General features: G+C 28.2%; 1 protein-coding gene and 2 non-coding genes across 3 annotated transcripts; 1 reads left to right on the top strand and 2 right to left on the bottom strand.

The window, feature by feature from the left end:
- Positions 1-16: 16 nt before the first annotated feature.
- Positions 17-89, bottom strand: TRNAE-CUC. Its single transcript has one exon. It is a non-coding gene; the product is annotated as a tRNA-Glu (tRNA).
- Positions 90-8258: 8169 nt separating this feature from the next.
- TRNAE-CUC lies at positions 8259-8331 on the bottom strand. The gene has a single exon. It is a non-coding gene; the product is annotated as a tRNA-Glu (tRNA).
- Positions 8332-12815: 4484 nt separating this feature from the next.
- Positions 12816-16053, top strand: LOC124935739. Its single transcript, XM_047476159.1, has 6 exons — positions 12816-13020; positions 13111-13194; positions 13289-13370; positions 13654-13736; positions 15213-15324; positions 15608-16053. Exons 1-6 carry the CDS (start codon positions 12985-12987, stop codon positions 15826-15828), a joined length of 618 nt encoding a protein of 205 aa, XP_047332115.1. The 5' UTR covers positions 12816-12984; the 3' UTR covers positions 15829-16053.

The raw sequence follows: 16053 nt of genomic DNA on the forward strand, positions 1-16053 counted from the left end.
TATATATAAAAATAAATTCCGTTGCCGGGAATCGAACCCGGGTCTTTCGGGTGAGAGCCGAATATCCTGACCAACTAGACTACAACGGAGATGTTATGAGTTTAAAACATTTGATTATTTGACTGTTTTATTAAATTAACTATAAACATATTCATTATTTGAATTTTGAGCTATGATATATTTTTTGGGTTAAATTATTCTCATTGAAGTTAATAATCAAGATAGTTGTTTTATTATTTAGATGAAAGCATTAAATAGTCAATAATTTATTTAGCTTATTCATATCATAAATATCATAAGCAACTAAACTATTATTATGTGTCCAAAATATTAATTTATTTGTCTACTTTTATTAAGTTACATTTATTTGTCTATTTTTATCAAGTTACATATGTTAATAGGTTTGGTTTGAATTTATATTAGTATAAAAATAATTCATTTCCGGAATCAAACCGAGATCTTTCGGGTGAGAGTTGAATATCCTTACCAAGTAAACTATAACGGAGATGTTATGAGTTTAAAACATTTAATTATTTATATGTTTTACTAAGTTATTTATCAACATGTTCATTATTTGAATTTTGAGCTGATGACAGTTATTTTTTTCTTTTTCAAGTATTATTCTCATTGAAGTAAATAATCTAGATAATTGTTTTATTATTTAGAACAAAGTATTACATAGTCAATAATTTATTTAGATTATTCATATCAAACAATCATTGACTTCAATCACGCTTTCTATCTTGCATATAGCTATTCATCATTTAGCTTATTTATATCATAACCCTATAAATGCGTTATTATGTGTCCAAAATATTAATTTATTTGTCTACTTTTATTAAGTTACATATGTTAATATGTTTATTATTTGAATCTTTTGAATAAATGAGATTGTTTTATTTTATTTTCAAATACTACTCTTACTCTTATTGAAGGGAACCATCAATATCTTAATTCTTAACCAACTAAATTACAGTGTTGATATTTTGTGTCTAAAATATTAATTAAATTTTATTAAATTACGAAAATTAAGTAATAAATTAACAAAAAAAATAAAGAAAAAAAAGATTTGTTTTAAAATATAAATACAGAAATAAAAATGATTTAAAAAAAATCCACTAAAGAAGTTATTAAAGCAAAGGAGACAACCTCATAATTTATACTATTCTATCATGTTAGGAAGAATGAAATTTTATTTAATTGACTTTGATAAAAATATATTTTCAAGCAATGAAGCTTATTGAGGATATAAATAACATTTAAGTCCATAATATATTTTCTATGATAATATTAATGCATAAAAATATATGATATTGGTAAGGTATGGAACATCTTGAAAATATAATTATCTTCTTGAAAGACCAGCTAATCATGTTTATCATTTACTTAAAACACATTGATTTTTATAAACAATAAATTAAACATGCTATATTTTAATCTCTAAAAAAATGTAAAGTATAGAAAGTGATATAAAAAAAAAGAAGAGATAGGGATAGAAAATTAAGTGTTACTATATTACTATATATCTGATTGAGATAGGGATAGAAAATTAAGTGTTACTATATTACTATATATCTGATTGAAAAAAATGAAAAAATATAAAGAGTGAGGAGAGAAGAAAGTAAAAATTTGTTATTTAAAAAAAAAAATAAAAAAAAAATAAAGATGGAAGAAAGAGAAGATAGTAAAAATATGTTATTTTTACATCAAATTAAATTGTGCTCATTCCTTAGTCAAATCATTTTTCATAAAAAAAAAATTATAACACTTATATATATATTAAAATCTGACTCACCTAATTTAGAGAAAACTTTTAAATAATTCATGAAGAGATTTAAAAATAATTTAAGTAATTATTTAAGAAAAATATTTTATTCATTTATCCAAAAATAATTAGAATAAAAACAAAAATAAATTAAATAATTATTTTAAAAAAATATTGTATCTATTTATTCCAAAATAATTAAAATAAAGGTCAAAATAAATTAAATAATTGTTTGAAAAGATGTTGTATTAAATAATATCAAATTAATTAAAATTTAGGACTTAAACAAATTAAATAATTATTTAGAGAAATGTTGTATCGATTTATTAAAAATAATTAAGAATAAAGCCCTAAAATACAAATAAATAAAATAGGTAAAAACAAATTTTATGTCTATAAATTAATTTTGTATATAATAAATAAATAAAAGCAAACAGGGTCAAAACTGTTTGGCCCAAATGAAACAAGGTCTAATATACATTATTGACCAATAAAAGCGTGTTAAGGATGCTAATGCCCAAACTGGTCAAGAGTCTCAAGACATGGAACCTGATGGAACTCCATGACCGCGCCCACACGCGTTGGTGACCCAACTGGTTCCTCGCGGCGCACATATAAGAATAGTCGACTTACTTGAATAATAATGAAGTCCAATTCATCGTTACTCATTCAAAACGAAATGTTGAAGAAGGGAAATGATCACTTCCCCTATAATCGTTTTATGCTCCGAAAGGATATAATTCAGTCGGGCAATTGGTCCGAATTCGAACTGATCTAGGACAACAACCGACCTTTGCCAGCTATAAAAATGATCCCCGACCAAGAATCAATCCTCATATCATCAATCAATCTTCTTCAACATCCGTCACTAAAAAATGCAAGTTTTTTTTTTAAATTTTTAAGAAACCTTGTTCAAAGCTTTTAAGTTTGGTTTTGACTCATCCTAAAGCTTCGATAAAACTCTAGGAGTCCAATTCATTGTAAATTGTCATTCATTTTATAAACATAAATTTTAATTGTTGGGAATCAAACTCAAATCTTTCGGGTGATAGCCAAATATCCTAATCAACTATACTACAACAAAGAAATGCTACGATGTAAAACATTTAATTATTTATCTTCTTTACTAAGTTATCTCTAAACATGATCATTATTTGAAATCTTGAGATAATTATACTATTATTTTTTATGTTAAATTATTATTCTCAATGAATTAGATGAGTAAGATAGTTAAAAAAATTATTAGGTCAGAACTTTAAATAGTCAAATAATTAATATATGTAGTGTTTTTAGTTGAGAGTCAAATAAACGGGAAATTTGACAAAATGACCCTAAAGAATGACATATTTGTATTTGTGGTCATCCGATAATTTTTATTGCTCTGGTGGTCATTTTAATTTTTTTTGAACGAAAATACCATTATCGCGTAACGCGAAAGCCCTTCGCGTTTCGCGAAGGGAATATGGTTTCATATAAATACTCTAATTTTTTTCATTTCGTTATTTTTCTTTCTCTCTCTACTTCGCGTTCTCTCTCTTGCGACGACCACCGGCGACGGCGAAACCTTAAACGAACACATCATACAGATCGGCGACCAAAATTCGTTATAATATTATTTGTTCATCCTGCTAATCGATTTATGTTCTTATTTCGTTCATCTTCAATCCCTAAATCCTAAACCATGAGGTTGTTCTTAATGTTCATTTTGTTGATATTTTGTTCATTTTGTTCATATTGCTAGATCAAATTCATTCTTCATATTGATAATATTGATATTTGCATATTGATGCTCAGGGAAGATTCATGTTCATGATGGAATGTCCCTTCGCGATGGGGCCAGATTTGTTGGTTGATGTTATGAATCGATTGTTCATTTTTCCGATGATGATATTTGTAGATGATGCTTTGAATTGTTTCAGGAAAGATTTGTGTGATCTCACGAAGCGACACAGTGGTCACGCGAAGCGGCATCGCATTACGCGAAGACCCATCGCGTTACGTGAAGTGGCACGGTGGTCACACGAAGCAGAACGGTCGTCACGCGAAGAGGCACGGTAGTCATGCAAATCGGCACGGTCTTCACGCGAAGTCCCATCGCGTTACGCGAAGCGGCACTGTAGTCACGCGAAAGGTCATCCCTTGTAGCGAAGGGCCATCCTTTGAGCGTTTTGTTTTACCTTCTGACTCAGATTGTATTGGAAGTTTTCGTTGTTCAATGTTTTTTGCATCTTTTGATGTTCTAAGATTGCCTAGAAATGCAACTGTTTAAGGTGATTAATAATACACCTATTGTATCTTTTTCACTAGTTTTAGTGGATGATTATTCAATTGTTGGATTATCATTAATTTGGTTCTTTATGACAATTATTTTTTGAGTAATTTATAAGGCCTTGTTGTTTTCAAATAACCTTAATTACTATAAGTTATAGATTCTTAATTCGAAAATTAGTTTATTTAAAATTAATCTCAAATCGATTGAGATTTACACCTATAGACTAAGACGAAAACATAGTAGAGAAAAGATTGATAGATTTGAGGATACAATGTTTGTCCATAATATTCAGCATAATCCTAAACCTATCCAAATTAAAACCTTTAAATACTAAGTAAACCTTAGCAAAAGTCTCAATCATAGTTAGAAACTTAACTGATAAGGCAAGACAGACAAATAGGCCTCAATATGAGCATATAACAGATTCTTTAATCAAAAAAAAAAAAAAAACATTCTTCATTCAGCTGAAAAACAATAGGAATCGAATTTGGTGTTTTACACAAATCTAAGTATAACTCCTCCATAGCACGTACGCCTGCCCTTCGCGTGACGATTGTGCCGCTTCGCGTGACCACCGTGCCGCTTCGCATAACGCGATGGGACTTCGCGTGAAGACCGTGTCGCTTTACGTAACGCGATGATGATTCGTGTGACCACTATGCCGCTTCGCGTAACACGATGGGCTTTCGCGTAACGCGATGCCGCTTCGAGTGACGACCGTGCTGCTTCGCGAGATCACACGAATCTTCCCTGAAACAGAACCGATTCAGAGCATCATCTGCAAATATCATCATCGAAAAAATGAACAACCGATTCATAACATCAACCAACAAATCTTGCCCCATCGCGAAGGAACATTCCATCGTGAACATAAATCTTCCCTAAACATCAATATGCAAATATCAATATTATTAATATGAAGAATGAATTTGATCAACCAATATGAACAAGATGAACATTAAGAACAACATCATTGTTTAGAGATTAGGGTTTGAAGATGAACGAAATAAGAACATGAATCGATTAGTAGGATGATCAATAAAATGAACAAATAATATTATAATGGATTTTGGTCGTCGATCTGTATGATGTGTTCGTTTAGGGTTTCATCGTCGCCGTCGCCAGTGGCCGTCGCGAGAGAGAGAACGCGGAGTAGAAAGAGAAGAGAGAGACAGAAAAATAACGAAATGAAAAAAATAGAGTATTTATATGTAACCCTCTTCTCTTCGCGAAACGCGAAAGGCTTTCGCGTTACGCGATAAGAGTATTTCGTCAAAAAAAATAAAGTGACCACCATAGCAATAAAAATTATCGGGTGACCACATATGCAAATATGTCATTATTTAAGGTCATTTCGTCAAACTTCCCCTAATAAACAATAAACTAGATGTTATATGTCCAAAATATTAATTAATTTATTTGTCTACTTCTGCTTTTACTAATTAAGTTACATGTAAAACATATGTTAACATGTTTATTATTTGAATTTTTTGATTTAATGATATTGTTTTTATTTTATTTTCAAATTCTAATCTTATTGAAATTAATAACAGAGAGCATCGTTGTTGTATATGGAAGTGTTTTAGAGAATTTTGTTGTCGAAAATCAATTTTAATTATTTTATATGAAAGTCAAATATCTTAATAAAATTACACTATTTAAATGATCCTGTTAATGACATTTATTTTATTTTATGTTCAAGTACAATGGAAACTCTTTAAATTAATAATGTCGAGATCGGAAAATTTTATTAATTTATAGATACAACGTATAATTTATATATCCGTATAAAATAATTAATTATAAATATCAAACAAAAAGGCAAATTAGTTTTTGTCTCTTAAAATTACGTTGCAGCGAACATTGGGAGTCCAAATTTAGCACTATTAATGACTTTTGAAGTATAATACAAAATACAACACATGAGTTATTAGAATGCAATAAGAAAAGTTATAATAGATGAACTCCAAACAGACTTGAATTTTAAAAGAAACCACAATTATTGAATCATATTTCAATGGAATGTAATATATATGTTTTTAATTTCTATGAATTATTAATTTATGATTTCTTGAGGCTAAAAATTATAAAGGGATCTCCCGAAAAAATATTATTTTATCATTTTATCGAGTTTTTCATTTTTTTTACATTGGCTTAAGTTGGGACCGAACAAATTTATTATTTTAAAAAATTTATTAATTTATCGAATATTAATTTAAAGAGTTTCTATTCTAGTTGAATAATATTCAATTTAGAGAACTTGTTTTATTTATCTAGAATCAAAAATAAAAATAAGAAATGTTTTAACTAAAATTTAAAGTTTTTTTAAAAGAATAGAATATCTTAATCAACTAAACTAAAATCAACATAATTTTATTTATATTTATGATGTTTAATAATTAAGAAATCATTATAAGTCATTAAAGCAAAGGAGACAATGATTATCTTCTTGAAAGACCAACTAATCATGTTTATCATTCTATTACACGACATTGATTTTTATAAATAAGAAATTAAACATGTTATATTATAGAAAGTAATTTTAAGAAATTCAACCATTATATATACTACAATTTTATGCATCCAATTTATAAAAACTTTTATATGATCCAAGTAGTTAAAATAGTTTTCTATAAACACATTAAGAGATTTAAAAATAATTTAAGTAATTATTTAGGGAATATATCTATTTATTAAAAAAATAGTTAAAATAAAGACCAAAAATAAATTAAATAACTATTTAGGGAAAATATTGTATTTTTTGTCCTAAACTAATTAAAGTAAATACCAAATAAATTAAATAATTATTTAGGAAAGATGTTGTATTACTAATCTCAAACTAATTAAAATTTAGATATTGAATTAAATAATTATTTAGAAAAAATGTTGTATCATTTATCGAAAAATAAAACCCTACAATACACAAAATAAATAAATAAAATAGTCAAAAATAAATGTTATGTTTATTAATTGACTTTTTTATTTTGTAGATAATAAAAAAAATAAACGGACCAAAGTTGTTTGGTCCAAATCAAACAAGACCTAATATGCATGGACCAATCAGAGCGTGTCAAGAACGTTAACGCCCAAACTGGCTCCCAAACTAACTGCCAAGACATGGAACGATGACAGAACTTCATGGACCAGGCCCAACATGCGTCGGTGAACCGACTTCATATTGTTCCTCTCGTTGCACAAATAAGAAAAGTCGTCTTTAATAATGATGAAGTCCAACTTCATCATTACTCAAAGAAGTGAAATGATCACCGTAGTAGTGTGATCATTTCCCTTACATTTATAGCTCGTCCTATTCTTCGAAAGAATATAATTCGGTCGAGCAAGTGACAAGACCATTAATGTTTTTGTCGAATTTGAACCGACCTAAGACATCAACCGATCTTGGCCAATAAAAATGATCACCAACCAAGACGCACGACAAGAACCAAGGCTCATATCATAAATCAATCTTCTTCAACATCCGCCACTACAAACATTGCAAACTTTTTTTTTTGTTTTTAAGAAACCTTGCTCAAAGCTTCTAAATTCGGTTTTGTCTTATCCTAAAGCTTCAATAATACTCTGGGAGTCCAACCTATTCTAAACTGTCATTCATTTTACAAATATTAATTTCCGATGTCGGGAATCAAACTCTGATCTTTCAGGTGAAAGCCGAATATCCTAACCAACTAGACTACAACGGAGAGATGCTTCTAGGACATTAACTGACCTTGGCCAACTATAAAATTGATCCCGACCAAGACGAAGGACAAGAACCAAGCCTCATATCATCAATCAATCTTCTTCAACATACGCCAATAAAAAAATTGGACGCTTCTTTTTTTAATTTTTAAAAAACCTTGTTCAAAGCTTCAATAATACTTTAGGAGTCCAACTCATTGTAAATTGTCATTCATTTTATAGAAATATTTTATGGAATCTAACCCTGGGTCTTTCGGGTGAGAGCCGAATATCCTAACCAACTAAACTACAACAGAGAGATGCTCATATGACATCAACCGACCTTGACCAACTATAAAATTGATCCCGACCAAGACGAAGGACAAGAACCAATCCTCATATCATCAAATTTTTTCAAAATTGGCCAACTATAAAATTGATCCTTATATAAAATGATATTTTCCGACAAGAACCAATCCTCATATCATCAAATTTTTTCAAAATTGGCCAACTATAAAATTGATCCTTATATAAAATGATATTTTCCGTTGCCGGGAATTGAACCCGGGTCTTTCGGGTGAGAGCCGAATATCCTAACCAACTAGACTACAACGGAGAGATATGCTACTAATTTAAAAAGTTATCTATAAACATGTTCATTATTTGAATTCTTGAGATAATGACATTATTATTTTATCTTCTACAGAAGAGAGATACAACAAGTTATCTATACCCCTCTCATATTTCCACCCCGTCTTCGCTCCTCAATTAACTCACAAATTACTTATTTATCCTATCATTTTTATATATTTATCTTTCTTATTTTATTTTATTTACTTATTTTATTTTTTTTAATTATTAAATTTTTTTTATTAAATATAATTAATTAATTAGTTTTTAATATGTTTTTTTAACTTTATTTATTTAATTAAAAATACAAAATATTATTTTTTTTATTATAATTATTTAAAATATATTAAATATTGAAATGTGTACTAATTTAATAAAATATAAATATTTAATATTTTATTATATTAATTATATATATATATTAAAATACTTATAAAAATTAATTTTTTTTATAAATAAAATTATTTAACAAATAAATAAGATAAAGTCTTTAATATATTATATATTAATAATTAGTCAAATTAAATATAATGTTTTACTTAATAATATAAACGATAACATTTGCATAATATTTTTAATAATATTTTTTATTAAAATATTTCATATTTAACTTTTTAAAATATTTATTTTATATAAAATTATTATTTTATTTTAATTAATTTATTATAATTTTATTATTAATATATAATATTTAAAATTAATTATATATCTTTTAGTTTTTTTATCTTTTAAATAGAAAAAATATTAAATATTAAAAATTAATTAATTAATTATATTTCATGATAAAAAAAACTTAATAATTAAATAAAATAAAATAAGTAAAATAAATAAGATGAAAAGTAAATATATATAATTAATAGGGATAAATAAATAATTTTTGAATTAATTAAAGAGTGAGATGGGGGGCGAGAATATGGGAGGGGTGGGAAAAACAATTTGCTATTTATAAACATATTCAATATTTGAATTATTGAAATAATGACATTATTATTTTTATGTTAAAGTATTATTCTCAATAAAGTAGTAAATCAAGATTTTTTTTTTTTTTTATGCCAGAACTTTAAATAGTCAAGATTTAATACATGTAGTCTTTTTAGTTGAGCACAAAATATGTTAACATGTTTATTATTTGAACCTTTTGATTTAATGATGTTGTTTTTATTTTATTTTCAAATACTAATCTTATTGAAATGAATAACGAATATGGAAGTGTTCTAAGGAATTTTGTTATCGAAAATTAATTCTGATTATTTTTTTGAGAGTTAAATATCTTAACCGACTAAATTATATGGGAGATGTTGATGTACTGTGTTTAAAATATTTCTAAATTTTACTAAATTACGAAAAGTAAGTAACAAATCAACATGTTCATTATTTAAATTATTTTGTGACATTTATTTATTTTATTTTGTGTTCAATTACAAGTTATACAATGAAGAGAACTTCTTTTATTTATCTAGAATAAAAAATAAAAAGTGTTTTAACCTAATTTAAAATTGATTCTTTTAAGAGAATGTAATATCTTAGTCAACTAAAAACATAAATTTATGTTTTATTTATATTTATGTTGTTTAATAACTAAGAAATATATTTGTATAAAGTTTTAAAGTATTATTGTAAGACGGACCAGAAAATATAGGTAGGGTGGGCTTAAAATAAAATTAAGTATTTTTTTTTTATTGTTGAATTAGCTTAAAAAAAATGATATTTAAAAATATCATCGCATCATTAGAGGGTTGTAAAATATTGATATTATTATTATTTTTAAAATATTGGTATATGCATGTCTTGTAAGAATATACATGATGTTAATTATTTTTTTAAATTAGTTATTTATTATAAATATTATTTAAACATAAAACAAATAAACACAATTTTAAAAGATAAAAAATTACCTAAAAATTATCATCTAAATAATTATAATCAAATAAACTTTAAAATATATATATATACATATTATTTATATTATTAATAATAATAATGAAAACATATTAGAGTTGTTTTTTTGAAATTTTATCCAAAATTTAATATTTTTCACATTTTACTTTATTTATTTCATCATTTCTTTTACCATAAAATAGTAAGATACTCTTTATTTAATATTTTTTATTTTATCTTTATATTTTATATATTTAAAATGTATAATCTTATTTTTTTTATCTTATGTATTTAAAAGGTAAAATGATTAATAAATTTTTAAAAACTAATTTAAAAGAAAATCAAATCAAATAAATTTTTTATATAAAATTCAATCAAAACAAAAAATCAAACAAACTTACCTTCAAATCTCACATAAATATTAATGGTCTCTCTTAAATTCTATTATATACACATAGGGATGGCAATGGGGCGGTTCGGGGCGGGGAATGCATTTACCATCCCCGCACCATTTTTATTTCGGGGATTTTTTTAATACCATTCCCGCCCCGTTCGGTTTTTTTCGGTTTCGGGGAATCCCCGCGGGGCACCATTAATAAAATATATATTTTTTAAATAATAAAATTATCCAATAAAATTATATAAATGGATTTTTTAATATAATATATATTGTAATATGTTGAAATTTTAAATTATTATAAAGAAGTAAATTTATTATTCTTATAAAATATAGTAAATAAATAAATATATTGATGATTTAACTATATTTATAGTGTTCGGGGCATAATCGTGGGTAAGATCGGGGCGGATCGGGGAAGATCGGGGCGGGGGACACAAATACCATCCCCGCCCCATTCTCGATCGGTTTCGAGGAAAAACCATCCCAAACGGGGCAATTCGGTTCGATTTTCGCGGGGCGGTTTCAAATTGCCATCCTTATATACACATTCAGCTAATTGTCTATTCTTTCTATATTTGATGCTTTATATATATATAAAAAATAAAAATCTTGGGTGGGCTTAAGCCCACCTCAGCCCAAGCGTCCATTCGTCTCTATTTGTAAGTTATTAAAGCAAAGGAGACAATGATTATCTTCTTCAAAGACAAACTAATAATATTTATCATTCTACTTAAACCTACACTGAATTTTATAAATTATAAATTAAACATGTTATATTTAATCTCTAAAAAATATATTCCTTTTTTATAGTTTTTTTTGTAAAACTTATAAACATATATTTTCCAAGTATTAGGTTAATTTGTCAATAAACTTACTATGGATTATGGTTTAAATCCTTATAACGAATTTAAACTATTATTGTTAGTCATATTATTAACTCTTTTTTTTTTTTCAAGATAGTTTTAAATTCAAATTGAAAGTATAGTTTTCAAGAGATAAGAAACATAGAAAGAATAAAATGTGAAGAACTCTAAAGTTATATTTGATTAAGTTTAAAAAATAAAAGAATTAATTGTCCCCGTATATTAAAAACATTTTATTATTATTTAAAAAGTTAGCCTGACATCATGATCTCATTTCAAATTAAGACATTGTAAATGAAATTATCAAAAAAAAACATAACTTAACATATCACAAGTAAAATGATAAACTCGTAACCTTATTACGAAAGAAATCTTCAACATCTATTAAAACTAATGTGGCTTGAAATCATCTTGAAACAATTATCACTTTGAAACAATTATCACGAGCCAAAACTCAACTATCATACCTAAATTCATGTTGAAACATTGACTATTCTTGACTTTAGTGGTTAATTTGAAGTTATATAATATTAATTTTAGAAATTTGATTATAGCATCAAGATGAAGTGTTACTCATTTAAAAATAGTTCATATATACAGGGTATATAGGACTTGGGTGATTAAAGTCAACCTAGAAAAATAAATTACGGTGAAAATATGACATTATCTCTAATTTCTTTAAAAAATTCATTATAATAACCGTTCGTTTATTTAATTATTATAAAAATGGTAAAACTTACATTTATCTACTCATTTTATTCAAAATTTTCTTGTTATTTTCGTTCTCGTCCTAATTTTTTTTTCAAGTCCATCACAATTTTGAATCCTAAATCACTGTATATATAATTATAAATTTTTCTTCACGAGTATGTCGGTTGATGGCGATGTGTCCTATCTGCTTAAGGAAAGTTGTCTAACTGAATGTGTAACGCATCAGCGGAAAGTCAAGTCAGTTCATAGCGGCTCTCAAGGCAGGGAAGTTGAAGCAACTCTGAATTTTGGTAGCAAGCAAGATCCCCTGTACACACCACCCATCACACCCTAGGACCCTATGAAATGATTTCGTCCGAAGCATCAGACCAATGGTCACCCATGACTTTTGTGGTTCATTAAGATATAAAATATCATTTATAAATGAATAATAATTTAATTTGAAAAATAAAAGATGTCACTTTTATCTCATAAACATATAAAATTTGAAACAAATTGAAATATTTTTCACAATAAAAGATTTTGAAAAAAAATAATAATAATGAGAAAAATGACACAAAAAATAAATATATATATATATATATATAAAAATTTGAGAGCGAAGACAAAAAAGAAATTCCGACCAGAAGTTTCCGATTGAACTTTGCACGGCGATCGATCCAGTACGAAGTTGAGCCGGAGAAGATGGAGAATTGAAGAAGATTCAGAAGAAATTGAAAACCCAGAAACAATCTCTTTACCATTTTCATCACCGGCCGATCTCTGACTTCTCCTCTCTAAAATTTCAATGGGTGCATCAGAATCTACGCTCTCAGGCTCTCTGGTAAAATTGCAACATACAGTAATGATCTTTTAGCTACATGATAGAGTAATCGATTCCCAATTTTAACTATGTTTTCTGATTTGCATGAAGAATCCGCCAGACGAAATCACCACAGTTTCTGAACGAATTCAAGGCGTCGATCCCATTCTCGAGAAGCTTAGATCCCTCAAAATTGTAAGATTTCTCCCCACCCACCTAATGAATTTACCTTACATCATTGTTATTCCAGTTTATAATAGCTTATGATATGTTATAATTTCAAATCAAGGCAAAACCTATTCTTGATGTAACACCGACAGAGACGAGCTTGACTGATATTCTAGTGAGGAAACCATCATCAACCACGATGGGTAGGTCTTGTTTTTCGATATTTTTCTAATTGTTTCAGTTTAGACAAAACTGGTGGATCTTTAAACGCCACAACATTCACTTCAACTTAAGGCGTTTTATGTAGAAATCGAACCTCGCGACCTTTAGTCTATTAGGAACAACTCTTGGCACTTGAAAAATAGGATTTCATCATAAGAATATTGTAGTTTGTTCACTGGACATCACATTTAACCAAGTTTTTTTAAAGAAATGAATGCTTGTAAAGCTAAATTAACTATTAGTATGTTGTCAAATTGTTTACAGTAAATCCAAAGGTGATATTGGATCTCTTTTCTATGTACCGTAACTGGCATGAAGAGAAGGCTCAGAAGATCAGCAAGAAACAGGCATGTTTTATATGATATATGCACATACATTAGCTGAATATTCTCATGAAATCTGATATGTGAGAAAACGTTTAGGGCGAAATATATAGAGGGGATGAGAAAACAAAGTTCAATAAATGAGAAGGGGAATTCCCTAAGGCTAGGAGAGAAAGAGAGACATAATATCAATTCATACATACCTATTGCCTCACCTCTTAAGATAATGTTAAATACTATCTAAGATACTGAAAAATAACAAGAAGGATATATTCCATCTAGCAACTTAATATTATATTCTTTGGAGATCATGTTTTGTTTTTTTGCGAAAAGGAAAATCCTTGTATTAATAATGAGATGATTTACAAATTTTATTGAGATGCTGAACATGCTGAACTCCAAAGGTAAAAATATACATCATAAATTTCATCAGTTGGATACAAAAGTATCAAACCAAGCCTAATCAGCTGCATTGCTAACTACATTTGTTGTGGCTAACATCTAATCAAGATCCAATCCCCATTCTTTGCTTTTTTTCATCTCAGCCGTCCACTTGTGTTTCTTCTTGGATCTTGGTTGGCTTAGGGCCAATAGTACCAACTAACATTAAGCAAAGTCCCCTAACAACCCAATTACCTTATTCTTAATCTTAAGATGTATCAAAATCCTACACCATGGATCTCATTGTCATCACAAGGATTCAGATTTTATTGGACACACTAGGACATAGATCATCTTTTAAAAATATGTAGATTCAAAGTTATCAGGCACTTTGTAGTTTACTACTTCATATGAATATTAAGATAGGATTCTCAAAATGTTTGCTTGCATGTGATGCAGATCCTAGAGGAACTTACATACTTTAGAGTGATTCCTTTTTTTGTTTAGTATGGACTGTAATACTTTGCTCCTTTCAGCTTTCTACTCTAATATTTGACACCACTAGAGCTTTTGCATTTCTTTACCAAGCTTTCTTTGCATCATTATTCTCGATGCTCAGTTCAATCTCCATAATAAGCTTCTCGATGATACTAATGAATTCCCCATCATCAGCTACACCAAATCTCAAGACAAGGGTTCTTGCCGAAAATGAGTTTTCCATACCTACACATGCGGCTCTCCCATTCGAGTCGCATGGTATGGTCGTCCTTGGGAGTCTCCTTCTAATAGTTCTCGAATCTTCGCAATGTGACTCTTTCCCCAAACTGGTTTCTTGACGAGTTGTCACCTATAATGCTACTTATTTTTTTAACTTTATAAGTCTCTCATGTACTTTTTCTAGCACAAGGAGCTAATGCAGGGAGATAATCGACTCATTTCGTAATTTTGATCCAAAATAATGTGGTTATGTTAGTCAGATTTATATGTTGTGTTGAATTACTTCTGTTAGATTGGGTCTTGGAAACTTGCTTTGGCACATGGTGGAGTTATTTATTCCCAAATTTGTAAAGAAATCAAATGACACTGTCTTTCAAATCAAAGTTGATTTTTCTTTCACAGGAAGAGATTGAAAACAAGATAGAACTTGTAGATGCTTTGGCTGTCAAACTTCTTCAACGTTTCAATTATTCTGTATCATCAATGAAGACAGCTTCCCATCATCTGTCAGAAGGTGATTTAATCTCTTATCCTGCCTCTGACAGAATAAGCATTGCATTTCATTTTGTCAGTATGGTGTACTTAAATCTTCTACCCCCATTTTCTAAGATTAGTAATACAAGCTGCATATATGTAATTTAGGATAACTACGAGTCTATTTAAAAACCCTTGTTGGAAAATCATGAAGTTAAAATTGAAACCCTCTGTTTTTTCTCTCCAAAATGAGTGAGTGCTGAAATTTCTTGTTTTATTTTGCTGAAACGGTTATTACTATTATGACGCCATTGTCGTTGCAGTTCATGTGCTGAAAATTGAACTTGGGGAACTAAAAGGAAGGTTGACTGAAGTGATCAGCAACTGTGATGCGTTATGTAAGAGGATCGTTTTAGAGGGACCAGAGCCACTCCGATCATCTGTCAAGCCATTTGCAACACCTCATGATGTGAGAAGAACAGCTAGGTCAGACCAGCCCAAACTAACAGATGGAACAGATCCATCCACCCCCAAACCTAACTAACACCGATTTCCTCAGGTTTTTCATTTTTAACTTTTCACCTTTTTCTTTTGTATAAATCTTTTGGACCATAGAAAGTGAACTTCACTTTGGACTAGATGATTTGCTCACTCATTTTAGAAGTATATTATTATAATTACTCTTTATATATTGTGCTGTGCATTTATTGTAAGTATTAACACTGGATCAGAGTTTTTCTTTCATATACAATCTGACAGTTCTTTTTAA

Source organism: Impatiens glandulifera, chromosome 4 (genome assembly GCF_907164915.1).
Source record: "Impatiens glandulifera chromosome 4, dImpGla2.1, whole genome shotgun sequence".
Classification (NCBI taxonomy): domain Eukaryota; kingdom Viridiplantae; phylum Streptophyta; class Magnoliopsida; order Ericales; family Balsaminaceae; genus Impatiens; species Impatiens glandulifera.

Excerpts from the sequence above, each read along its gene's own strand:
- LOC124935739 (XM_047476159.1), top strand. The coding sequence starts at position 12,985 with ATGGGTGCATCAGAATCTACGCTCTCAGGCTCTCTG. Across the intron at positions 13,021-13,110 it reads CTACGCTCTCAGGCTCTCTG|AATCCGCCAGACGAAATCAC; the intron begins GTAAAATTGCAA and ends ATTTGCATGAAG. Across the intron at positions 13,195-13,288 it reads AGCTTAGATCCCTCAAAATT|GCAAAACCTATTCTTGATGT; the intron begins GTAAGATTTCTC and ends TTTCAAATCAAG.